The sequence below is a fragment of the Littorina saxatilis genome, linkage group LG2, assembly GCF_037325665.1.
Source record: "Littorina saxatilis isolate snail1 linkage group LG2, US_GU_Lsax_2.0, whole genome shotgun sequence".
Classification (NCBI taxonomy): Eukaryota; Metazoa; Mollusca; class Gastropoda; order Littorinimorpha; family Littorinidae; genus Littorina; species Littorina saxatilis.
In genome coordinates this window covers 420001-447500 of record NC_090246.1, presented here as the reverse complement: position 1 = coordinate 447500, position 27500 = coordinate 420001, and the positions used below count along the sequence as shown (strand labels likewise).

General features: G+C 42.2%; 3 protein-coding genes and 1 long non-coding RNA gene across 5 annotated transcripts in view; 1 reads left to right on the top strand and 3 right to left on the bottom strand.

Moving 5' to 3' along the window:
- The window catches only part of LOC138957355 (CAP-Gly domain-containing linker protein 1-like), a 40313-nt gene extending 36272 nt beyond the window's left edge, over nt 1-4041 (bottom strand). For both annotated transcript variants that reach the window (XR_011453009.1, XM_070328481.1), the window contains exon 1: nt 3425-4041. Coding sequence is in view for 1 of the 2 variants with exons in the window: in XM_070328481.1 (XP_070184582.1) it covers nt 3425-3490 (66 nt within the window). In the remaining variant the exon portion in view is untranslated. The remainder of the gene's footprint in view (nt 1-3424) is intronic.
- The window catches only part of LOC138957423 (uncharacterized), a 268397-nt gene extending 259919 nt beyond the window's left edge, over nt 1-8478 (bottom strand). The window contains exon 1 of the long non-coding RNA XR_011453026.1: nt 8448-8478. This is a non-coding gene — a long non-coding RNA (uncharacterized lncRNA). The remainder of the gene's footprint in view (nt 1-8447) is intronic.
- Nucleotides 8479-9671: 1193 nt separating this feature from the next.
- On the bottom strand, nt 9672-21265 carry LOC138957401 (testis-specific serine/threonine-protein kinase 6-like). Its single transcript, XM_070328523.1, has 5 exons — nt 18951-21265; nt 18172-18309; nt 15831-15986; nt 12293-12493; nt 9672-11423 (listed from the first exon to the last, which is right to left on the bottom strand). The coding sequence occupies exons 1-5, from the start codon at nt 19239-19241 to the stop codon at nt 11157-11159; spliced, it is 1053 nt and encodes a 350-aa protein (XP_070184624.1). The 5' UTR covers nt 19242-21265; the 3' UTR covers nt 9672-11156.
- Nucleotides 21266-22950: 1685 nt separating this feature from the next.
- Nucleotides 22951-25211, top strand: LOC138957392 (uncharacterized). Its single transcript, XM_070328517.1, has 2 exons — nt 22951-23273; nt 23634-25211. Exons 1-2 carry the CDS (start codon nt 23027-23029, stop codon nt 24887-24889), a joined length of 1503 nt encoding a protein of 500 aa, XP_070184618.1. The 5' UTR covers nt 22951-23026; the 3' UTR covers nt 24890-25211.
- The last annotated feature ends 2289 nt before the right edge of the window (nt 25212-27500 follow it).

The window sequence follows — 27500 nt, the reverse complement described above, 5'->3', positions numbered from 1 at the left end:
AACGCAAGTCTTCATATGCTGGACAAACAAATACAAAATGAACATCGCTTTCCATACATGTTTTGCAAAACGGACAAAGCAATTTCTCTGCTAATACAATTTTATCATATCTGTGCTTATGTGGTTCGGTGACTGATATTCCCATTCAAAAATTGGCAAGGGCTTTAACAAGATACCTGTTTACATCGGATCTTAAATACAATTCTGTTCCAAATGTCGACTTACAATGTCTGTACATTTCAAATCTTTCACTGTTTGCCAAGTCGCCGGACCAATTTTGGATATTACAATCGATAAGACGTTGGCTGAATGATCGCACAAACAAAGGAATTGACTGCACTCCTTGATTTTCCCATACAAAACCGAATCCATTTCTGTACAAACACAGGCGAATATTGGTGGCCTAATTATTCTTATCCTTTTCATCCAGATTCAAAAGCATACTATATGCCTTCCTTGGTAACCTGTTTCCATTCATTCTCGTTATTTTTAACCAATAACGTAACATCCGCACATGACAATTTAGGAACAACGAGTATCTTCCAGTGTCACCAAGCACCATATCATTCGGAGCACGCACACTGACAGGAAATACAAGAGTGACTGACAGGAAATACAAGAGTGACTGACAGGAAATACAAGAGTGACTGACGGGAAATACAAGAGTGACTGACAGGAAATACAAGAGTGACTGACAGGAAATACAAGAGTGACTGACAGGCGCAATAGCCTGTGAATAAGACGCCGGTGTAACACGAAATTTTTACTCCACGAAAAATTTACTCCGGAGTAAATATTTCGTACGAAATTCTTACTCCGAGTACACTTTTCGTACGAGAAAAGAACTCCCCAAGGCACGAAAAAATTACTCCCTCCACGAAATTTTTACTCCCCATTTTTTTTACTTCCAGTAAAAATCTCGTACGCAAAAATGGGATGCGGGCGAAGGGATAATGCCAATAAGTGATCTCGCGGACACGAATGTCGCGCTACCCTCCTTCCACCCCTTCCACCACCGAGACTAACAGGGGACATGGGAGTAAAAATTTCGTACACCTGGAATGGGAAGTTGAATTGCTCGTGTTGGGGTGAAGTAATTTATTCGTTATTTATTCGTCAGGGGAGTAACATTTTTGTACGAAATGTTTACTGGGAACTCACCTGTCTTGGGGAGTAATTTTTTCGTGTAATGGGGGAGTGCTTTTTTCGTAAAGGGAGTAACATTTTCGTTCGAAATTTTTACTCCGGAGTAAAAATCTCGTGGGAGTAATTTTCTCGTGTTACACCGGGTCCCATGCGGAAGGTTGAGTGCTCGAATCCAGGCCGAGCCATGTCGGCTAAGGGTGAAGATTTTTCCGATCTCCCAGGTCAACTTATGTGCAGACTTACTAGTGCCTTATCCCTTTTTTCGTACGTACACGCAAACGCAAAATCAACTGCGCACGGAAAAGATCCTGTAATCCATGTCAGATGTTGGTGTGTTATAGAAACACGAAAATACCAAGCATGTATCACCCGTACTCGACGAATGGCTGCCTATATATGGTGGGGTAAACACGATCATACACGTAATAATCCACTCGTGAGTTTCAGCCCACGAACGAAGACTAAGAATAAGAATGTTTTTTCACGAGTAATATGGACAAAGGGAACATGAACTGTTCTTAACAAGTAATATGGACAAAGGGAACATGAACTGTTCTTAACAAGTAATATGGACAAAGGGAACATGAACTGTTCTTAACAAGTAATATGGACAAAGGGAACATGAACTGTTCTTAACAAGTAATATGGACAAAGGGAACATGAACTGTTCTTAACAAGTAATATGGACAAAGGGAACATGAACTGTTCTTAACAAGTAATATGGACAAAGGGAACATGAACTGTTCTTAAAAGGTAGAAAGACATAGAAAGTAAGATCGACGTTCATAAATAAAGCAACCGCCCTGATATGGCCCTTCGTGGTCGGCTGGGCGTTAAGCAAACACACAAAAAAATAAATAAAGCACATTGAAATCGACAACAAATAGTGACTTTTCGCGAATTAAATGACACATAAAAATGATAAGGTCTACAACAAAAAATGACAGAGTACGAATGGGTTCTCACGACTACAACAGAATGGAATCGACATCAAGAATATCTTCGCAAATAGAATGAAACGAGGAGCATAATGACCCCTAAACTAATCACAACAAAAACCTGCTGGAAAGCTGTCTCGCCGTAAACGGCTGATTCCTTTGACTTGCAAATGAGCGCGTGCAATCAATGGTTTCTGGGTAATGTCTGTGTCTAGATTGTCACCAAGAGCGTTGACTTCTGCCCTTTAGTTCTTGACGAAAAGAAAACTGTTTACCTTGCTGTCGTTTTTTGTTCATGAAACTCGCAAAGAGAAATCTTTGACTTGGTATTGGGTTCAGTTCATGAAACTCGCAAAGAGAAATCTTTGACTTGGCGTGAGAGCAAAAATCAAGAAGATCGTGTTGCAAATAGAAATTGTTGAAAAGCATTTGGTCTACCTACCGCCAAAAGAATGAACACATACTTCGAGATTGAACAAGCAGAACGAAATCGGTTTGTATTGCTTTGAGTTTGTTTGTATTGCTTGTAGTATAAAGTCACTGCAGTACTCACCAACATGTATGTATGAGAGTTCCATGCTATTTCGGAAAACTACTTGATACAAATCTTTGACCTTGAATTTTATTTGGTTTACCAACTACCGAGAAAACCGCACAAATCGAATGCGAATTGGGAACTCTTATCAGGTTTTTTTCTGTTCACTTTTACTTACCTATATATACGCTCATTAAAATGTCACGGCGTAAGTAAAGGACATATTTGTGAGAAAAAAAATACACAGGAAGAAATACGGGTAATGAAAAAAAGAGAGAGAGCGAGAGAGAGCGAGAGAGAGCGAGTGAGAGAGAGAGAGAGAGCGAGAGAGAGGGAGAGAGAGAGAGAGAGAGAGAGAGAGAGAGAGCGAGAGAGAGAGAGAGAGAGAGAGAGCGAGAGAGAGAGAGAGAGCGAGAGAGAGAGAGAGAGAGAGCGAGAGAGAGAGAGAGAGCGAGAGAGAGCGAGAGAGAGAGAGCGAGAGAGAAAGAGAGAGAGGGAGAGAGAGCCGAGAGCGAACGAGAGAGAGAGAGCAAACGAGAGAGAGAGAGAGAGAGAGAGAGAGAGAGAGCGAACGAGAGAGAGAGAGCAAACGAGAGAGAGAGAGGAGAGAGAAAGAGAGAGAGAGACAGAGAGAGAGAGAGAGAGAGAGAGAGAGAGAGAGAGAGAGAGAGACAGAGAGAGAGACAGAGACAGAGACAGGGAGACAGACAGAGATAGAGTTTGGAACACAACATAAAGTCAACCAATCAACCCACCAAACAGCCAATCAACCAACGAACAATATAAAAGAGCTTTTTTCACTCACCCGCATAACGTTTCTCGGGGTCAGTTTCTTTCTCGGGGAATCACGCACAGCACTCAATGTATCCATAGCGCCACATGTGCCTTCAATTTCCTCACCCCTATAACAATTCTCACTCTCCAATACCAGACAGCGTCTCTATCGACATGCAAGATCCTCTGTCCTTCCACAATAGTCTGCCAGAACCGCCAGAGTTTTCTACCTGTACTTTTTATTTTTACCTGCAACTCTCGTCGTCAACCCATGACGATGCACGACATTTAATCCCCTGGGTAAACACTGTGTCTGAAAAGGCGTAGGAATTCTCGAGCGTCAATTGCACAAGTATTTGCATCGACTTTGCTGATTGGTTGTCTCGAGGCGAGGCAGCGCGTGCGGAATTTGCATATAATTTTCCCTCTCGTGTAGTGAAACGCGCGGTACCTTTGCAGCGTTTCTCGATTTGTGATCGCCGATAGTGGTTGATCGTTGTGGCAAATGTACAGGGGGGTTGCTCACGGAGGGTTTGCTGCGAGTAGTTCGACTTGTAAGCAATTGCACGCATATTTCTAAGCTCTAAAATCTGAAGTTGCTTCAGAAAAGTTTGGGACGTGTGTTTCGTAATTAAAGACAAAACAAAACCCAACTTGAACATCAGTACCGAGTTCTGTGAAAGCGTAGTCTTTTTTTTTTCTCACTGTGCAAAAGAAAAGTCATAGAACTCTTAATAGCTTCATTTGATACAGCGTACAAGATGTTACTGTTCTATTTGACTTAATCCGCTGTACTTATACTGTACTATATAAGAACAACTTGTTTGCAGATGGAAAACACCCCTTTAACCATCGTAAGTTATGGATGTCTTGGGGTGTATTGAAAAAAACGTCCAGTCTTAATCATTTTAAACTGCACATGACCAGAATACTGAGTGATCGGTTATTCAGTTGAAGCAGACCAAAAGGTTAAACATTAATGTACAAACCGTAACTTGCACAAAAAAAATGTAACGTTAAAATAGTAGATTGTACATTAAGGAAGTGTACTGACAACAAAGTTCAGCGTCAATGAGCTCGTATCATTACTAGCGCATGACTTGAATACTGAGGGATCGGTTATTCATTTGAAGCTGGCCGAGGAGGTGCACTATTTAAAACCGGTAGTCATTGAGGTGTTACTCTGGAAGAATATTCTGAGTTCCTTACAAGTCATGCCAAAGGATGATTGCTCGGCTAGAAATACCCATACGTGCGCATGACCAGAATATTAAGTGAGCGGCCGTTCGTTCGAAGTCGTTGTTTTATGGGTGTTTACAAGCGGCGAGTAGTACATTTGGCATCAGGAGTATTTTATTTAACGATTTAATAGTTATCCTGTTGTCTACTTTGGGTGGAGGAAGACGTCTGCACAGGCGGGTAGACAAACAAAAAAACAAATAAACGCACTGACAGACAGACAGACAGACAGACAGACAGACAGACAGACAGACAGACAGACAGACAGACAGACAGACGGACATGCATATGTTGGAGTGTTTTGCATTTGTTATTTTTGTTTGATTGCTTATCTTTGCAACTGCACCTGCATACACATGCACAGACAGACAGACAGACAGACAGTCAGACAGACAGACAGACAGTCAGACAGACAGATAGACAGACAGACAGACAGACAAACAAAAGACAGACAGACAGACAGACAAACAAAAGACAAACAGGCAGACAAACATACAGACAGATAGACAGACAGACAGACAGACAGACAGGCAAGACAGACAGACAGTCAGAAACAGACAGGTAGACAGCCAGACAGACAATACAGTCAGACAGACAGACAGACAGACAGACAGACAGTCAGACAGACAGATAGACAGACAGAGAGACAAACAGACAGACAGACAGACAGACAGACAGAAAGACAGACAAATCAGACAGACAAAACCTAAATCTACGTCCGCGAAGACAATATTGTCAAGGTAACTAACTATACAGTATTTAAAATCATGCTTGCAGTATTCTCCAACCACGTATAGAATTTGTGACCAGCAGTACAGTCCGACATTGTGCCCTTTTGTTTTTAGGCCTCATCAACAATGGCTGGAATTAAAATGTCCTGTTTGTTGTGGCCACCGCCTTATCAGCAATCAAGCTGGGGGTAATGCATGTTTATCCAATGGCATTTCACCCGTCTGGTCTGGCCTTTACAGACACAGTCCTTATCGTGTCAACTTCTTCTTCGTTTATAGGCTGCTGCTAGCGCTCCTACGTACCCTCGTGTTTTATGCTTGTGGTACGTATTAGGGGACATACACACCGCCCCAAACAAACAATTAAAGCAAACTCTCAACGTGTGTGTGTGTGTGACCCCTAATACAGACCACCTTCAACAAAAAGAAGCACAAGCAAGCAAAAGGCTGCTTTCAGTCATGCATTAATAAGCTTTCTGAAAATAACTTACAACTAGCCCTGCCGCTTTAAAAAAAAAAGATACCAAACGGTCATGTCATCTTTACGTGAAATCTGAGAATTTCATTAAGTTTCTCTCTGTTTTTGATGTTTCTTTAGCTTCCTTTTGTGTTTCAAATAATATTCTCGTCGAACGGAAACATGAATCTGAAGCATATTTGAATTAGTCTGACTTGCATACTAATCTGCATCATGTAATGTTGAAGTATAGGGGGCTTTATACGGTGATTCGTGAATGCCGCTTCACTGGTCCATAGTAGGCGTCAAGGCTCCTATCATGGACCATTTTTGATTTTTTTCTGTATTTAATATTTTACTGAATGTCTTTTAAAGCGTATTAGCTCGAATTAGGCCGAACGGTTGACTAAAGAAAAAACAATGACCAAACACAAAATGAAACTTATTTGCAAGAAAACAAGCTTGATATCGTCATGAAAAAAAAGTGGTCTATATTAGGGCCCCTTCCCCTACCGGCATTTTATGCCCCAATACATTGAAAGCACACACACACATACACACACACGCGCGCACACACTCGGACACACTATTAAACTGCATCAGCATAATTATCATGGCAAAGCTTATCTACAATCAAAGTCTTCAAAGGGAGGAGAGTTCTAATGTACTTCTTACAATAAGTCACTTTTCACAAGCGTGTCTAATTCCCCATTCTTGTTTTTCAATGTCAGGTGTGGAAATATTTTCAGACTTTGACTCGCTTGAAGCGTTTGAGACCACTCCATGTCACCCGCCAGCCGGCCTCCCGACCTAGGCTAACCCAGCCCATTTGCCAATCATTAACTGCCTGTCTCGGTGATTTATCGACGTAAAAACTGAGATAAGACGTGAGAGCAAAATGGCAGAAAGAAAAGGACCTTTTCTGCCAGCAGTGAGAGTTAAAGGCACATTCCTTCACCAGCAGTGAGAGTTAAAGGCACATTCCTTCACCAGCAGTGAGAGTTAAAGGCACATTCCTTCGCCAGCACAGAGATCTTGTTGTTTTTTGTTTTGTTTTAATTTTTGTTTTTGTTTTTAATGTTAATTGGTTTTTATTTGGGGGTCTTGCTGTTCATTTTTGGTATGTGACCAAGTGGATAATGGCTTTTACCGATGAAGGGGAAAGGCTCCTAATATGGACCGGCTCCTAAAATGGACCACCTCCTGTTCTGACAAACTAAAGGCGCTTGAGCGCTCAAAACTGTTTCATTCGCTTTATTCACCCTCTCTGGATAAGTTGCACATGTCAAAACAAGTTGCAGAAACACAAACCTCAAAACCGTTAGGCTTTTTCGCTTTTTTTCACTTTTGGCAGCTTTCACTCTAAATTTGCCGCCTAAAACGGACTCGTTTCTGTCCACAGCCAAAGCTTTCATAACACAAAAATGGCTATATATGACAGCCAAGACAGTATTTGTTACATTTTACCCCGAGTTTCTACTGCAAGCAAAAAATAATAGCAAAACCTGAAAGTATGTGTGAGTCCCCTAATATGGACCACCTTCAACAAATCGAAGAAAATAAAAACTAAAGGCAATTTTAATTAATTCATTAAGAAGCTTGCTGAAAATAACCTATAACTAGCCCTCGAGATTTAAAAAAAATATAACAAATAGGTTTTTTTGGGCGGGAAGTTGATAATTTCACTTATTTTCACTCTGTTTTTGATAAGCTTCTTCAGTTTCCTGGTGTGCTTCAAATAATGCTCTCATCAACCCGAAACAGCTCAATCTAAAGCATATTTGAATAAGTCTGACTTGCACACTAAGTTGTATCATGTTATTTTGAAGTATAGGGGGCTTTTTACAGTGATTCGTGAAGACCGCTTCACTGGTCCATATTGGGCGCCCAGGCTCCTAATATGGACCATTTGTGATTTTTTCTGTATTTAATTTTTGCTGAAGGTCTATCAAAGCTATTTCACTCTAATTAGGCCTAACTGTTAAACTAAGAGAGAAGGACTACCAACCACAAAATGAAACTTCTTCGCAAGAAAACAAGCTAGTTATCAGCAACAAACAAAAAGTGGTCCATATTAGGGGCCCTTCCCCTAACAGCCTGGCCAGATGTGAGATGGGTGGGCCAAACTGTTATCACGGGAAAGAGTGTGCCTGTAAAAAAGCTATCCGAAGTTGATTGCTGTAAACCTTGCGTGTGAACATAATCAGATGCAGACAGACGGACAGACTGACACATACATACATAAGCACGCGCGCGGACACACACACACACACACATATATATATTTATAAGTACACAGGCACACAGAAATAGACACTCGCGCACACACACACACACACACACACACACACACACACACACACACACACACATTAAAACGCACACGGAAAAAAAGAAGCGATTTTGAAAGTGGTAGCAATAAAACACACAGACGCATTGAGAGAATCAATCAATCAATATGAGGCTTATATCGCGCGTATTCCGTGGGTACAGTTCTAAGCGCAGGGATTTATTTTGTTAATTTTTTTTTTAATGCAATTTATATCGCGCACATATTCAAGGCGCAGGGATTTATTTATGCCGTGTGAGATGGATTTTTAAAAAATTTTTTTTACACAATACATCACCAGGGCCGGACCAAATGAGTTGTAAGGGGGGTGTTCCTAAATTTTTTGGGGGGCAAATCAGCGAAGTGGCGAAGCCACAAGCGCGCGCCTGCTAAGCAGGCGCGCGAACTAGGGGGGTCCGGGGGCATGCTCCCCCGGAAATTTTTTGAAAAACGGTTAAAATCTGTGCAATCTGGTGCATTCTGGGCCTTGTTTTGAGGGTTAAGAGCAGCATTGTTTTGGTGCTAAAACTAGTAAAAAAACCAAAAAACCACTCAAAGCAAGGTACATGCTTTTTCCAGGGGTGGGGTTCCGGAACCCCTGGAACCCCCCCCCCTGGGTCCGGCCCTGATCACGCATTCACATCGGCCAGCAGATCGCAGCCATGTCGGCGCATATCCTACTTTTCACGGCCTATTATTCCAAGTCACACGGGTATTTTGGTGGACATTTTTTATCTATGCCTATACAATTTTGCCAGGAAAGACCCTTTTGTCAATCGTGGGATCTTTAAGAGAAGGGCAGCACTTGAAGTGAAAGTGAAGCGGCAACGAGTTCTCCGCCAACAAAGCTCTGTACAATGTTCAACGTTAGATTTGGAAGAAAACGTCTCGACGTGCCCATTAATCTTTGTGAAGGATACGTGACGAAACGGAAAATAAGGTTTGCGTTATCTTTTTGAACAAATCAATTTTGTTTTTTGTTTTTTTGGTGTCGTTTCCTTTTCTCTTAATTAAAAAAAAATCTGTTCACCAACTTCAACGTCTGATAGCTCTGAACTACTAAACTGCGAACAATTCTTCGTAACTGATACGTGCTGAAACGGCACTAACAGGGTTTGCAGTATCGTTGGATAGCTCATTTAAACGAAAACGTCTCGACCTGCGTATAAATCTTTTGTAAGTGATACGTGTTGAAACAGCAATAAAACGGGTCGATTAATGCATGCACGGATTATAAAAGGAGAGAAAACTTTCGGTGCAGATATATTGTTCGATGTCACCCGTCAATAAATTGCACCATTACGATCGACAATGATCGTTCAGATTCTTTAAAGGACAGACCGAGTACACTCGATCGACCTCGTGAAGTTAAAAGGGGTTTTAATGTAGAGGTTACCAGTTCTTCTTTCTGTTTTTTTCACCTTTCCTTTTTCTGTTCGTCTGGGTGCCCGAAAGAGACAGAGAGACAGACAAGACAGACAGACAGACAGACAGACGCGCACACACTCACGTGAGGCTAACACCTTTACAATTTTTTTTAATTTGGGTCATAAACTGATTCTAAACAACCATTGCACATATTTATGTAGAAATAATACAGAAAGCTTTACAAAAAGATCAAATGTGGATTTATAAAGTTGAAATCCGACCATATGGAGGCAAAGAATCTTTCTGCATCATTAAATATATAGTGAGGTATTGCACATCCTAATAAACGTGTAATAGATGTACTAGAAATGGACTAAGAATCCACGGGTTGCTCGCTCTACCTGGCTTCGTTAAATTTCTATTTATCAAGGGAGACCAGTGGTCCATAGTTTGGGATAAAAAAGAGAAAGTAAAATAAACATCGACTGAAGACCTATGCAATATTTAAACAAAAAAGCTTTCTTTTTTACTCGAATGAAAAAAGGAGCCAACCAATTTTAGTAATCTAACAAAACGATATGCTTGGAAATATACCATACAAGTAAATATACACAAATAAAACACTTCTTTCAAAATGTATCAGCGAGTTACGTATGTGACGAAGCATTTTGAAGACTAGCCAGAGCCTTCAGAAACTACTTTTTGCCATACGCCTATCACGAAGGTTTGCAGTTTGGTCGTCCCAGAACCTGCAAGATTGTGGTTTTCGACTAAAATATAACATCGAGACATATATGCAGTAAATAGTGTGTGCCTCAGCCTATCAAAAGGAAATGATTCAAAGTTGTTGATACCAAGCATTCATGGTGGTGTTAGTCTTTCAAAAACGTGATTCTTCGGCTGATCTAAAAGTAGTGATAGAGACCAGGCGAATGAGAACTTGACGCACGCCAAAGAAGTGATGATATTTTACCAAAAATACTATATCATTATGGAAGACTCTATGACAGGTAAGAGAGTTCTATATTGTTGGTAACTGGAGCATTGGCAGCATAAAGACCTTGAACGGCCACAAAGCTTTCTCTACTGAAGCTAGTGCTAAGCAACATATGACCAAAGTCCGATTTTACGGACAACCAGACCGGTATAGCTATTTTATCATTCTTAATGATTTGAAAACGGCCAAAAGATTGAGGGGGTGAGAAACTAGTATCCCGAGCAAAGCCGGACAGGTATAGCTATTTTCATAATTCTAAATAATTGACAAACGGCCAAAACGAGGGGATCAGACGCTAGTATCTCAAGCAACGTAAGACATGTATAGCTATTTTATTAATTCTTAATTATTTGAAAACGGTAACAAGAAGAGAATGAGAAACTAGTAGTAGAAGCTAAACCAGACAGATATAGCTATTTTAATCATTCTTAATCCTTTCAAAACGCCCAAACGATGGAGGGGATGAGAAGCTAGCATCCGAGCAACCAGCCAAAGCCAGACAGGTACTGCTATTTTGTTATTCTAAATCCTTGAAACCGGCCCAAAGATCGAGGGAGTGAAAAGCTAGCGTTCGTAAGCAAAGCCAGACAGGAAAAGCTATTTCAATAATTCTTAATCCTTTAAAAACGGCCAAAAGAGAAGCTAGTATCCAGAGCAAAGCCAGCGACTGCCGAGCACGGCATGGATGTCAAGGCGCAGCGAGGGTTTAGGCTCCAGCATGGAGTGGATGAGACTCTTGCACGAGGACGGGATGACGTCAGTCACGCAGGCCGGGAAGAACACCCGGCCCGACAGCTGCCTCTGGAGGGTCTTCTTGACGTTGGAGTCGTGGAACGGCATGCAGCCCGTCACCATCACGAACAGGATGCAGCCCATCCCCCACACGTCGTTCATGCGTGGTTTGTACGCCTGGCACAATACACAAAACACAATGTCTGTGAGCATAAAGCATGTCATTAACTGGGCGGAGTCGACTACGTGAAGTATACATCGCGAGGCTGGCCACGCGAAGTTTAAAGCATGTCATTAACTGGGCGGAGTAGCCGGAGCCGACTCCCATCCAGGATAAGCTGTACGGCACGGCGGCGTCCCTGCAGATGACCACTACATTTCTCCACGTGTAGCGGCAACAAGAAGAAGAACTGGGCGGAGTCGACTACACGAAGTATGCTTCGCGAAGCTGGCCGCACGGAGCTTTAGCAATGCGTTTTCGGTAAAAACTTCGCCAAGTCGAATTTGGGCTCAATTAATGACCGCCTTTAGCACTGAATTTTCGGTAAAAAGACTTCGCGAAGTCGACTTCGGGCTCAAGTAAGGACAGCCTTTACTAAATAAAAAATACAGAATGTCTGTAAGCCTCACAGAATATAGAATATTTTACTGCCAAAGGTTGGGAATTTGCTTTACCATTGCGGTAAAAAAAAAAAAATCATTCTAGCCAAGCACACCCAACGCACGCATTTACGAAAAGGATTAACGAAATCAGTTAGAATATAAACGCTAAAATCATCAACATAATTACTCTATAACTTCCTCTCCTACCGTAGTCAATCGCAAGCAAAGACACATACACGCACGCACGAACGCATGCACGTACACACTCTCTCTCTCTCACACACACACACACACACACACACACAATCACACACACACAAACAAACACACACACACACATACGTACACCCACCCACCCCCCTTCACACACACACACAAACACCCACACACTCACACAAAGACCCCCCCAACACACACACACCCACCCACACACACACACACACCTTGCCCCTTAGCAGTTCTGGAGAGGCGTAGGCCGCACTGCCGCAGAACGTTTTACTGAGCTCGTGGTCCTTCTCCAGAGATTTCGCGAAGCCAAAGTCCGTAAGGATGACAGTTCTGTCGCGACGGATGAGCACGTTCTCGCACTTGAGGTCACGGTGACACAGGTTGCGATCATGAAGGTAGCGTACGGCTTCGCAGATCTAAGGGAAACAAGAACAAGTCGCGTAAGGCGAAAATACAATATTTAGTCAAGTAGCTGTCGAACTCACAGAATGAAACGCAATGCCATTTTACTCGTAGCATCGTCAGGCCACCGCTCATGGCAAAGGCAGTGAAATTGACAAGAAGAGCGGGGTAGTAGTTGCGCTAAGAAGGATAGCACGCTTTTCTGTACCTCTCTTTGTTTTAACTTTCTGAGCGTGTTTTTAATCCAAACATATCATATCTATATGTTTTTGGAATCAGGAACCGACAAGGAATAAGATGAAAGTGTTTTTAAATTGATTTGGACAATTTAATTTTGATAATAATTTTTATATATTTAATTTTCAGAGCTTGTTTTTAATCCGAATATAACATATTTATATGTTTTTGGAATCAGCAAATGATGGAGAATAAGATAAAGGTAAATTTGGATCGTTTTATAAATTTTTATTTTTTTTTACAATTTTCCGATTTTTAATGACCAAAGTCATTAATTAATTTTTAAGCCACCAAGCTGAAATGCAATACCGAACCCCGGGCTTCGTCGAAGATTACTTGACCAAAATTTCAACCAATTTGGTTGAAAAATGAGGGCGTGACAGTGCCGCCTCAACTTTCACGAAAAGCCGGATATGACGTCATCAAAGACATTTATCAAAAAAATGAAAAAAACGTTCGGGGATTTCATACCCAGGAACTCTCATGTCAAATTTCATAAAGATCGGTCCAGTAGTTTAGTCTGAATCGCTCTACACACACACACACACACACACACACACACGCACACACGCACACACGCACACACGCACATACACCACGACCCTCGTTTCGATTCCCCCTCGATGTTAAAATATTTAGTCAAAACTTGACTAAATATAAAAAGCAAAATGAATGCTTTATTAACAGCTATTGTGTTTTCAGAGTAGCAATAGGGTCCGATATTTAGACGAGACAAGTATAATGCCGACGAGTCGAAGACGAGTCGCATTATACTTGTTTGAGTCTAAATATCGGACCCTATTGCTACGCTGAAAATACAATAGCGATTATATAGCTGTTCTGACCTTGATTTGTTGTTCCAAACTTACAAAATGACAGTTTTTGCGTCGATGCGTTGATCTCAGGTTTTGATAGCAGACGCCGTTTCTTATGCGCTTTAGTTTTGCGCAGGCGCCACACTGACTTTGGAAAAAAAACTCGATTTGACAACACAGCTGTTAAACAGCGTTTTATTAGTTCATTCGTCAACAAAAAGAAGTTTAATTTTTTTTAAATTTTGAACAAGACTACTTATGAAGAAGACCAAAACACAACATCAACGGAAAACTAGAAGCAACTGAAGAACTAGGATGCAACAAGGGGAGGAGAAGAGAACAGCTAATCCGTACAACGCGAGCAGACGACAGCGAAGTTTTCAGTTTGGGTGAATGGCATTTATACTTGTCTCGTCATGAAGCGAATTTTTCAACCTCAGTTATAAACGACTACATGAATGTTAGTGCCATGGGTTGTACATCAATACTTCAGAGGGGAAGTGGGGTATATTTAGTAAGGAGTTACGAGATAAGAAAAGCCGAATGCGAAAGTTTGTGTCAGTCGGCAACTATGCTCCCCTGTTTGTACATCTTTCGACTTTGGGCATTGTGTGGTGTTTAGGGACAGAAAATAATTGGTTTAGTCCTGTTTCATCGGGAAGTTAGCAGAAAAGGGTATGCTATCGACATTTGTAAAGCTGAAAAACATTCCCGAGAAGAATTTCAAGTTGTCAGTGTATGCTGTTGTCGATTGTTAACATGGTGTGGTACAGATGGGTAAACCGGAACCATGCGTCTTTGTTATTGCCAATATGCTTTTGGATATTGGCAAAAATGTCCGACTTCCGTAGCATTATGCTTTGATGATGATGTTGAGACCATCCAATCACAGCCCCCGAATTCCCCCACGTGTCCATCAGAATAGCTATACACGACTCTTCTATGTCCTGTCCCATTACTCTCTGATTTCTAAGGGGACTCAAAAAAGGATGAAAGTCGCTTGTTTATTTCAATGCTTGTTATTCTCTCAGTTGCCAGGAGATTGGTTCCGTTAAACTCTCACTTACTCTATTGCGCTTGTCGTATGCATTTAGAGCGCTTACTTCCCTTTGGTTCTAAAATCATAAGGGGAAAATAATTACAAGTGATGTTATCTTTGAGTGCGCATGTAACTTTTGTATGAGTGTCAAATATTGATGCTTTGTTAATGTTAGGGGTAAATGTTGACAGAGGTAAAGTTTGTTGAAGGATAATCAACAGATTAAAGGAATGAGAGAATGACGTACAAAGCAATTAAAATAATTGTATATTTGGTCATAACAAACACAGAAACAAACAATAAAGGCGCTGAAAGAAGCCAAAGGCGCTGAAAGAAGCCAAAGGCGCTGAAAGAAGCCAAAGGCGCTGAAAGAAGCCAAAGGCGCTGAAAGAAGCCAAAGGCGCTGAAAGAAGCCAAAGGCGCTGAAAGAAGCCAAAGGCGCTGAAAGAAGCCAAAGGCGCCCAAGGATACCAACTCTTTAACGACTGAGATCATTTTGGATTTGGTTTTGGTATATCTTATTTTGGTTTGGGAATTCCCTCAGGGAAAATCGACAGGATCGCGCTACCCTTTGTTTTCCTCTGCATGCTTGCATTCTTGTTTTCCAATGCCTGGAACTTTTGCTGTGATCTTGGGATCGATTCTCGTGCTCGTGCGTGAAAACGGGGGTGCACGGTTCGGGCATCGAGGAGAGTCTGCACAATTTTGACTCTGAAAAATAAATCCCGGCCTTTAGGTCGAACCTAAAAACTTGATAGCGACAACTGGTTTCAAAGCCAGCGCCTCTACCACTAAACTGAGTGAGCTATCTCTCCGCCCGATAATGAGCAAATAAAAAACTGTTATACCTCGGAGAAATCAGCGTCTAGAGTTTAGGCCAAAAAAAAAAATTGTCTGTTTCTGGTCACCCGACCGACCCTAAATTTCGGCGCCGACCCTAAACTTTTTTTTTCCAAACTCAAGATGTAAGATGTCTCAAGTCTTCTTTTCTGTTTCATCATGGAAATATCAGACCAGGTAAACAAAGAAAAACATGTCATACTCTTTCAGTCTTTGTCACAGATTTGTAAATGTGTTGAGTGTCTTGTCTCTATGTATAGTGAATCCAGTCTCTTTGCGCGATTTTTAAAGTTAGTTTTATTGGTCTACATTTGGGGTAAAAAAATTTTTTTTTTAAAAAATCCCCACCTACCTACCCTATTTTTTTTTTAGCCATGTTACCAAAAACAGACAATTTTTTTTTGGGCCTTAACTACCCACCTGTCTGAACATCCGTTTGGAATCAAAATCCGGAATGGCTCCGTTCCGCTTGATGTGTTCCAGCAGGTCGCCACGCTCCGCTAGCTCCATGATGACACACACCAGGCTGCTGGTCTGGATGATCTCGTGCACAGCCATGATATGACGGTGGTCTAACTGCACGTGCAATTCACATATTTGGATTAAGCATTGTTTTGTTGACATCTAAGTAAAATTGACTTTTATAAGTATGAAAACAACAAAAAGCCTGCAGCTTTTAGTGGTGTCTTCAAAATACATATTTACAGTAAGAAACAAGAAAATTGGTTGATTAATAAAATCAACACTGGCCGAAGCTGTGTTTTAATAAAAGAAGCGGTATTGTACGGACACATGTTGTGTTTGGGTTACTGTACATGTGTTGCAGAGTATTTGAAAATACGTAGGTATAAAAACACGCGAAGAAGAATATGTTGTGAATATAGTCAAGTGGAAGATTGACTACTAATGTATCACACCAGTTTAAAGAAATACACGAGCCAACAGCAGACAGCGAGTTAATTACATACAGTAGTCAACGAATAGAACACAAAAGTATGATAGGATAGAAACAGTTATCAAACAAATATTCACAAATATGTTTTAGCGATAGCGCGATTAAGCAATGGAAGAAAATTAAAGACAAATTCAAATATGTGTAAGCAAGCACCGCATTACGTCATGTTAGGAACAAAGGATTCATAAATGATGGGGCACAAGGAAGGGGGGCCGGGGGCACACCCAAACTTTTTTGCACAAACTTGAAGGCGCGAAGCGCCTGAATTGAGGGCGCGAAGCGCCCAAACATGCTAGGGGGGGTCCGGGGGCATGCCCCCCCGGAATTTTGTTTTTCAAGGAAGCAAAATGCTGCAATCTAGGGCCACCAGGCACCTGAGCTCAGAAACTGTCATTTAATCATCTCTCTCTCTCTCTCTCTCTCTCTCTCTCTCTCTCTCTCTCTCTCTCTCTCTCTCTCTCTCTCTCTCTCTCTCTCTGTTTTTTCTTCTTTTTTTCTTTTCCCGGAAGGGGGGAGGGGGGGGGGGGGGGGGGGGCCGGCGGGCTCCCTTCGCCCCCCAACCCCCCTAAATCCGCCACTGGGGCAGCACTACTATTGGTGAATATGGGAGGGTCAGGCTCGTTGACCACCTTGACTGCCACAATACGTATCAGGCACGTACTTTGCTATATACAGAGAAAGAAAATCTAACACTCGACAAGGGAAACAACCACAGTATATTGCTTTTGCATTGGCAGCAAGATGATTGCCTCCCCTGTAGACCATTTTCTCAGTTTTGGTCCGATTGTAATAGCTTCTATGTTATGATAGTTTACCTAAAATTCAGGTTGTTGTATTGGCTTGTGTCTAACTTAATCATGTTATAATAATTTCACGCATGGTTGAATAAAAATCCCGATCAAGATATTTGACTGAACAGTTCGTCGCAAAAGTCATATACGGATATACTTGACCAGTCTAATTGTTTTGTTAGAGAGAGAGAGAGAGAGAGAGAGAGAGAGAGAGAGAGAGAGAGAGAGAGAGAGAGAGAGAGAGAGAGAGAGAGAGAGAGAGAGAGAGAGAGAGAAAAGAGAGAGAGAGAGAGATGGGGGGGGGGGGGGACAGAGACAGACAGAAGCGAAGACAGACAGAGAAAAAGAGAACACTATCCTCATATTTAGTGTATTTAGCAACAACAAAAACCACTTCAGCTGACTAATTAAACATCCACATAAGTCCAAAGATGATACACGTGCACCTACCCGATGCTGGATTAAAAGGGGGAGGGGGGAGGGGGGGTGCGGACCTGGGGTCCGGACGCTTACCGACCTTCCATTAATTTCAACAGCACCTAGCTAGAGGCAACGCCTGTACCCCTGCCTCAGTTTGGAAGCCCCTCCCTCTCACACACTAGGTCCAAGCCTCCCTGCATGGATATGGCGAGCTCTCGGGGAAGAAACTTGGCCACGTAGTCCTCAGCGGCGTGGACAGACGGACAGATAGACAGATAGACAGACAGAAACAGACAGGCAGACAGACAGACAGCGATAACACTATCATATATAGCACAACAACAACAAACATTTCAGCTGACTAAACACCCACATCAGCAGTTTAGGTCTGACACAAGCGCCCCTATCTGCATGCATATATGGCGAACCCTCGGGGCAGAGACTTTGCCATTTAGTGAGAAGCGGCTTTGGTAGACGGGCAGATTGACAGACAGACAGACAGACAGACAGATAGACAGACAGACAGACAGAATACTATCCTTGTTTAAGGGAATTGCGCAAACAGCATCACTTAAAATGACACCAGTGGCCCTACCTGCATGGAAATGGCGAGCTCTCGTGGCAGAAACTTGGCCACGTAGTCGGCTGCGGCGTTGGCACGGTCAATGATCTTCACGGCTAAAATCCTCTTGTCTTGCAGCCGTTCTGTCACCCTCACCTTGGCGTAGCTGCCCTGAAGGATGAAATTGGAAATTTAAAACGATATACGATACTCTAATATTGTGCAGCGTAACGCAAGAACGCTGAAGGAGGATGTGCCGAAAGACGTTTGTTGAACTACGTGATGTCGAAGAACACCTTTCCAGAAGAATTGAAGCGTAAACATACTCATGAATATCAAACTTAATAAATTAATGAATAAATAAATAGATAAAATAAAAAGTAATGGGTGTAACTTTGCTTGCGCCTGCAAAGCAGCTCCCTGTGGAAGCAAATCAGAGAATCAAAAGTCGACATTCTCTTCACCATCCCGCCATAACGACGTTTTCTGTCTGCTGTCTGTGCGCCTGTTTCCGTCATTTTCTTCTTCCCGTCCAGACCCTAGGCCAAAAACAGTCGACGTGCACACATTTAAACATACCTTTGCCAAGAAAGCGCCCCCCCCCCCTCCTCTTTCCCCACCTCCTATTCCTAAATCTTGCCCAGTTTGGGTCCAAAACGGTAGCCGCGGTCAGCCAAAACAACAGTTTTTGATCCCGGGTCACAAACAACACTCTACGACATGCACACATTTAAACATACCTTCTATTAGTTCTACAAGCCTCCATCCCTTCCGCACCCCCCCCCTCCCCCCACATCCCCTCATGCCTCTACCTTGCCAAGTTTGGGCCCCAAACGGTAGCCACGGTCAGCCAAAACAACGGCAGCGTCCACGAGGTCACTGTCATGCACGCGATCACGTGCTGATGGTGTGACGGCCTTGCCCTGCACGTCCGAGCACGCCTCCTTGGGCGGGGTCATGACATCTCCGGCCTCTGAGGACTTGGCCATTGTGATCGGAATGGTTGCTTGACCGGGTGCCGGTTGAAGCGGGTCTGGCCGGGGCGATGGGGGTTTACAGACGGTAGCCAGCTTGATGGAGGTGGTGCTGATTCCGAAACTCATTGAAAATTTAAAGATAGTCTTTGTTTGGCCGTGAAGGGGTATATGTGATGTCCAGAGCTTTCTGTCTATGTGGGGTGATGACGGTTCTAAGACGTTGCCCAGCTTGTTATGGATGGTTGTCCAGAACTCAATGAAATTCTAAAAATAGACTTTGGCCCTGAAGGGGTATGTAGTGTAATGTGTAGAGCTTTCTGTCTGTGCGGGGTGATGACGGTTCTAAGACGTTGCCCAGCTTGTTATGGATGGTTGTCCAGAACTCAGTGAAATTCTAAAGATAGACTTTGGCCCTGAAGGGGTATGTTGTGTAATGTGTAGAGCTTTTTGTCTATGTGGGGTGATGACGGTTCTAAGACGTTGCCCAGCTTGTTATGGATGGTTGTCCAGAACTCAGTGAAATTCTAAAGATAGACTTTGGCCCTGAAGGGGTATGTTGTGTAATGTGTAGAGCTTTCTGTCTGTGCGGGGTGATGACGGTTCTCAGACGTTGCCCAGCTTTGTTGATGATGTGCTGATTGATTTCAGGTTGTCCAAAACTCAGAGAAATAATAAAGTTAGATTTGGTTTGGCGGTGAAGATGTACAGACCTATCCAAGTTGTGTGTTTGTTGTCTTGTTTACTTGCAACCCAAGGAGTTTCGTTATGGGTAATGACAAATTACTGGTGATGCTCCTAAACTTTCTATCTCGATGCCGCGCTACTTGTCTCTTTCCAACAAGAACCGGTGCTAATTAGTTTGGATTGACAGATGAAGGTGGTTTGTGGATTCTAATTTTTTTGTTTGAAACGCGTCAAATGTTTCTTTGGCCACCTGCGTTTTTGAGCCAAAAACCGGTGAATTTGGGTCTTCTTATAGCGTTGCAGGGTTTCAGGTGACGTCTAGAGGCTTATAGATGAGCGTTCGTTTGTAGTGTGCTGGGGGCAGTTGAATTGAGGATTGTCGTTGGTATTCAAAGTTGAAAGAGGACAGGAGCCTTTGATACTGTGTTGGCTGTTGTTTTCCAAGAACCAGGACGGGAATCGTCTCCAATGTCAATAAAGGTTGTCTTCAACGCTGAATGGCGTGAACGTAAAAGCTGTCCTGCTCTTCGCCGTATGCTTGACTTTGCCGAGTGTTAGTGAAAGTGGATTGTATTCTCGATGAAAGCTTCTTTCGAAAGTCTGAATCGGAGATCTCGGTGGTTGAATGTTGCTGCTGAATGTTGCTGCTGAATGTCTTTGACGCCCTTGTTTGAACGGAACAGACAGATTGGGTTTTGAATGTCGATGGCAATAGTTGATCGTTTGTCTTACGTCTCCTTTGGACGGGGCTAAACGAATTGAAAAGCTGGCTGTTGATAGCTGAAGTGTGCAGAAAACAGCATCCGAGTGAAAACGATATATTTGCTGTGAAGGTGTTGGAGATGGAAAATCCCACTCCTAGTTCTTTGCATACTGTATCCTCCTACTCGCATGAAGTCCACATACAATTTTCGTCCGGATCTGAACTGAAATTCAGATGTGAGGAATCCCCTTGAACTGGTGTTTGTTGGCTCATTCTTGATTCAAATCAATAAATACCGATGCAGCGGAAAAACATCTGGAAAACCAAAAGAAACTTGATGAAACAGTTGGCGATGAAGAGGAGAACATTAGAGATGGTGTCAGAGGGGTTGTCACTGAATGGCGCGGCGATAAGGTAAAGAGTTCCACGCAGGAGATAGCGGAGCCAAAGGACAGTTTCTTTGACATAATGCATCAGAAAATGCTACACATGTGGTCCATGTTGTTGCTGTTTTGGCTGGACCCACCATGGAGCTGATAGTGAGTGAACAAGTCGCCATGTGATTTACACAAAATCGGGCGGCTTCATTTTGAAAAAATTGCATAGGCCAGCCTTGACACAAGACTGTTAGCCTGCCGAAAGACGGATGGTTTGAAGACGCAGTTTATCTGGTTCCCGGCGAATATCTGTCTGTGCAATCGCGGGATTTAGAAAGAGAGGGTGACATTATCTCTGCGATGTTGTCATTTTGCAATGGATTACGTCATATGTTCTTTCTCTTGCGGCGAATGCCGTCATGTATCTATTATGACGTCTCAGCTCAGACTGAGTCACGCGTGTTTGTGTTCGCAATTTGGCTCTCAAAACAAATCGAAACTGGCTGCAAGACCAAATGCAAAGCGAAACTGTATGAATATAAATATGCAGTAGTCTTCGTTCTGCAGACAAGCAGGCAAGCAGACAGTTCATCACACCAGCTGACCAAACCCGATACAGGATTCGCTTACCCACTAGGCCTACACCCATCAAAGTGCCCCACTCAAAGACAAAACAATAGGGGAAGGGCCCCTAATATGGACCACGTTTTGTTTATTGCTGATAACTAGCTTGCTATCTAGCGAAGTAGTTTCATTTTGTGGTTGGTAGTCCTTCTCTCTTAGTTGAACAGTTAGGCCTAATTAGAGTGAAATAGCTTTGATAGACCTTCAGCAAAAATTAAATATAGAACAAATCACAAATGGTCCATATGGACCGGCTCCTAATATGGACCACCTCTTGATCTGACAAATCAACAGCGCTAGAGCGCTAAAAACTATTTCATTCGCTGTATTCACCCTCTCTGGATAATTTGCACATGTCAAAACAGTTGCAGAAACACAAACCTCAAAACCGTTAGGCTTTTACTCTTTTTTTCACTTTTGGCAGCGTTCACTCTAAATTTGACGCCTAAAACGGACTCGTTTCTGTCCACAGCCAAAGCTTTTATCACACAAAAATTGCTATATATGACAGCTAAGACCGTATTTGTTACATGTTAGCAGTTTTGACCCCGAGTTTCTACTGCAAACAAAAAATAATAGCAAAATCTCAAAGTATGTGTGAGTCCCCTAATATGGACCACCTTCAACAAATCGAAGAAAATAAAAGCTAAAGGCTATTATCATTAATTCATTAAGAAGCTTGCTGAAAATAATCTATAACTAGCCCTCGAGATTTAAAAAAAAAAATCAAATTGTCTTCTTTATGTGGAAGTTGATAATTTCACTTATTTTTACTCTGTTTTTGATATGCTTCTTTAGTTTCCTGGTGTGCTTCAAATAATGCTCTCATCAACCCGAAACAGATAAATCTAAAGCATATTTGAATTAGTCTGACTTGCACACTAAGTTGTATCATGTTATTTTGAAGTATAGGGGACTTTTTACTGTGATTCGTGAAGGCCTTTTCACTGGACCAGTTGTGAATTTGTCTGTATTGACTTTTTGCTGAATGGTTTTCAAAGCTATTTCACTCTAATTAGGCCTAACGATTAACCTAAGAGAGAAGGACTACCAAACACAAAATGAAACTTCTTCGCAAGAAAACAAGCTAGTTATCAGCATGAAACAAAAAGTGGTCCATATTAGGACACACACACACACACACGTACGCACATACAAACACACCCACACACACACGCACAAACACACACTCGCACACACACACACACACACACACACACACACACGGCGTCCGTGTGTGTGTGGCTGATGATTCTTTCGATGCGCCCTTGTGTAAGTCCGTTTTAGGGAAAATGCAGGAGAATATTTGTGCAGGCTGTCATTTCCTATTGTTGTACGTTACCAACTTTGTAACCGTAGAAGAGTAGCGGATTTTCCTGGATTAGAACGATTTCACTGCTTCGCTGAGCGCATTTTCTTTAGTCATTATAGGTTCCGAGCGCGTGACGTCACACATTCCGCGGCAGCCATTTTGGGAAGCCGATGAACGTAAACACACGCTTCGCGCAGGCGATCAGTCAAAAATGGCTCCAGGCAAGCGTTGCTGTATGTTGCATTGCACGGTGTCGTCCCATAATTCTAAGGGAGAAAAGCTTGAACACGGAATACGGTTTTTCAGAATTCCGAAAGTTAAATCGCACGAAGGACCAAAAGTTGAAGATGTCACAAAGCGTAGAAGAAGAGCGTGGATTTCAGCGATCAGGCGAACAAACATCACTTTCGAGAGGAGTTCCTCAGCAATGCGCGTCTGCTCACAGCATTTTCACTCAGGTACGAACAGTTTTGCTTTTTTGTTCAATGACACTGTAACTATAATATTGTAATGTTGTTGTTTTCTCATGTAAAGTTGCTCAGATGTGCACACTGAACCACTCGTCACCTACTGACTTAGGTACTGATGTGCACAATGTGACAGACCAGATTGTCATGTCAGTGCAAGGAGTAACAACTGACACAGTGACAGTAAATAAATGCCTTTACTGAAGTGCAGTACAGGAATCAGTTTCAGACTATGTACAGAGAGGACTTCAGAAATTTGCAGACTTTCTAAATTGTAAATACTTTCATTATTCATTAGAATGAAATTAGATACAGGTTTAATCTACATGTAGTTTATTTTCTGTTTTGCAGGTAAGCCATCATACGAGATGATGGAAACTGACCCCGACTGGGCACCTTCACTCCTTCTTGGACACAGCGAGATGAAGACCACCGACACAGGGCGTCATGGGCGACAGAAGAACAGAGCCGCAACAAAACAGCTGCTACAGGAGGCCACTGAAGCTGTCATGATAGACAACGGAGAAGCAGAAGGTGGTGACGTGCATGCAGAAGATGATAGTCATCATGAAGAGATGGAAGATGGGGAAAACACCAGGCTGAGAGAGGAGGTAACTCAGTTAGAACAGGAGCGAGACATGATGAGAGGAGAGATCAACAGACTGTTGGAAGAGAATAGAGAGCTCAAGAAAAAGTTAGCAAGCAGGGAGATCGTTGAAGAGTCGTTTCAAGGAGACAACGAGAAAGTACGTTTTTATACTGGTTTACCAAGTTATGCGACTCTTCTAGTTCTGCTGAACTATCTGTCCCCTCATCTCCCTCAGGGGCGCTTGCTGTCACCTTTCCAGCTTCTGATTGTGGTATTTATGCGTCTGCGCCTGAAACTGCCTGTGTTGCATATTGCGTACTTGTTTGGCATCCACAGAACTACGATAGCCAGTGGGTTCAAGGATACTCTTAGTGTTATGTACACGCAGATGACACCATTTGTACCATGGCCAGGACGCGAGTGTTTGCGGGCGTGTATGCCACATCAGTTTGTGGAGACGTTTGGGAACAAAGTGGCTGTGATCATTGACTGTTTTGAAATTTTTATTGAGAGACCATCAAATTTGTATGCCAAAGCTGCTACTTTTTCAAACTACAAACACAACAACACAATCAAACATCTCATTGGCATTACACCTAACGGACAGATTTCTTTCATTTCCAAGGGTTGGGGGGGGAGGACAACGGATCGTCATATTACAGAGGAATGTGGCTTCCTGGACAAGCTATTGCCTGGTGACTTGGTTCTTGCGGACAGGGGGTTTGATATTAAAGAGAGTGTCGGTTTGATGTGTGCCGAGGTAAAAATACCAGCATTTACTCGGGGGAAGTGTCAGATGGAAGCAAGGTCTATAGAAGAAACAAGGAAACTTGCGCACTTGCGCATCCATGTCGAGCGAGTCATTGGAAACCTTGGGGGGAAATACAGTATAATAACAGATACCATTCCAATTGACATGTTGCTTCCATGTGAGGGAGAAGATGTGACATTCTTGGACAAGATTGTGTTTGTCTGTTGCGCCTTGACCAACATGAGCCCAAGTGTGGTAAATCCCTAGGGTGAACTCTGCAGAGCATGAGGCAGCTCCAGGCAATGCAGACAAGAATGTCACGTCGTATGTTTCACCTGGAAGTGACGTGTCAGTTAGAATTGAACTCGAAGGCAGTGTAGTGAATGTAGACAAAACCATAGTAGGCCTATATAAGATACAAGAGTCGGCGATACATCTGTGTTGCTACCTTTATTTTAAAGCAAAGCTTTGAAGTTGTTGACAAATCTCATGGTAAATTAATCTTACTGTGCGAGTCACTAATTATAAATTTGCATTTGTAAGCAAATGTAATTTGTAAACATTTGTGTGTGTATGTGTGGGAGGGGGTGGGAGGGTGTGTGGATGTGTGTGTATGGTTGCTAGTTTTAGTATAGTATTATGGTGTCTATTGTTTTACTTTTAGTTTTAGTGTTATTGATGTGATCTTTATCAGTACCAATACTTACGACGCTACTCTTTAAATTTACTAATGCTCTTTATCTACTTGTTGAGATAGGTCTTTTATTTGTGGGGGGATTTTAGTGCTGGATTCGTTTATCATTTTGTTCTTATCGGTTCATCTCTCACTCTTTTATATTGTCATGAGCTTGTGCAATACCTGATGTATTAGTGAAGTGTAAGATTTGCTAAGGTGCTCCGTGTGTGAAATCTATAGTTTTACTCATCTGTTTTAATGTGGCCTAGTTGATATGTGTATTCTTATGTAATGTGTATGTGTTGCGATCAGTTGTAGACAAATTTTCCGTACGGACATTAAAGTATATTGTATTGTATTGTAAAACGGATTGATGTAAATAATACTAAGAATGAAAATAAATTTTGAAAGCTGATTTTCTGTTCATGTTGAAGAACTCTTAACTTGTGTGGATGTGTTGGTATCAGTGCAGCTGTGAATGACATTGTATATAGCTTTGTATGTGTGCATTTTCTTTTGAATGTTTTCATAACATGCCACTGGTAAAAGTGGTATTCAAATGAATTACAAAAAAATCTTTGTGAAAAAAATGCATGCTTATAACCTGAGCACTATTGGGGTTTCTGAAAAACACACTTTTTTCCCAATTAAGCCATAGGCAGGTTTTTATGAAAACAGACACAAACTGTACCACTTTCACACACACCACACACACAAACCACACACGCTGTTTAGAGAGGGGTTACAAATAGTCATAACAAGTTCAGTTTGGGGTCTTTTTGAAATCTGTTTGATGCATCTTGTCTGTGACCATTGTGGCTATGCACTCAAAGTCAAAAAAGTGCAGAAAGGTGACAAATGAAGATTTTTCCTTCTTACAAGACAATGTGTGATTTTGCACATTTTGCCTCAGTCTTTATCAAGAGCCAACCCACTTTGAAGCTGTTGGAGACTGCAGTAATGTTCCTTACATCAAGGCGAGTGCACAATGGTGCATTTCTAACCCCCCTCCCCCCTAATGTTCACTTTAATATCAATCAATCAATAGATATTCAGTCACAGTTTAACTAACTCATTCACCCTGATCACTCACTCATCCTGTTCTATTGTAGTTGTGCTAAGTTTGCGGTTTGCAGACTTTATTCTTTTTCCCAAATTTCTGTCCTCATGGCATCAAGTGGTTTTGTTTATAAATACCCCCCTCCCCCCTCCACACACACTTCATACAGATGTGGTATAATTGACGAGAACGGCGGAATCAAAAGTGCACAAAGACGGAGAGAGTGACGCTAAGGCGGAAGCTTCCCAAAATGGCGGACGCGTTCTGTTAGGGTTAGAAACGTGACGTCATCGCTCGGAGCCTATAAATGTATTATGAAAAGCATTCTTTCAAACATGAAGATCGTTATGAAAACAGCTCGCACTATTACAACGTGTTAGCATTGTATTTGCATTATGAGACTGCACCCAAGAAAATGACACAAAAGAAACAGTTTTGAGCCTCAGGCATTCAAGAGCCGCACCAAGAGCGAGCAAAAAGGATACAAATAAATTGTGAGTGGATGACTGCATCTTATCTATTTTACCAAACGCCCCACAATGATGTGAATGGCAAAAAAAGGTATTTTAACAAAATTAGTTTAAAACAAGAGGCGAAGCCTTCAAGGCTCACGTAAGAAATAGACAAACAGTAACACAAACTCAATCACTCCGTCACACATACACACCCACACACACACAGTAAGCTTAGGTGACACTGTGCAAGAAAGAGAGACACTAGATCTAGATCTGTCTGTGTCTGCATGTAGCCTACTTACAGGGACACGACTGCCAAATAGTCTCGGCCCGCTCAAAATAACAATGACCGAGACCACACACACCACGCGAGAGAGAAAGACTACAGGGAGGCATGCCGTCATGATGCATTAATTGACGTCAAACACTTTTGACCGTGACGTAATCTTATGCGAGCTTTATCCATAGTCTTGGATAACCACTCACACATAGACTCGGAAATGTTAAAGTTTCTACCACAGACATACACACACACGCACACACGCACGCACAAACGCACGCACAGACAGACAAAGTTACGATCGCATAGGCTACACTTACGTGAGCCAAAAACGAAAGATAAAAATGTGCCAGCTTGAGTATTCATACCGACTGGCTCACTAAGGTCACATATTCTACAACTTGCAC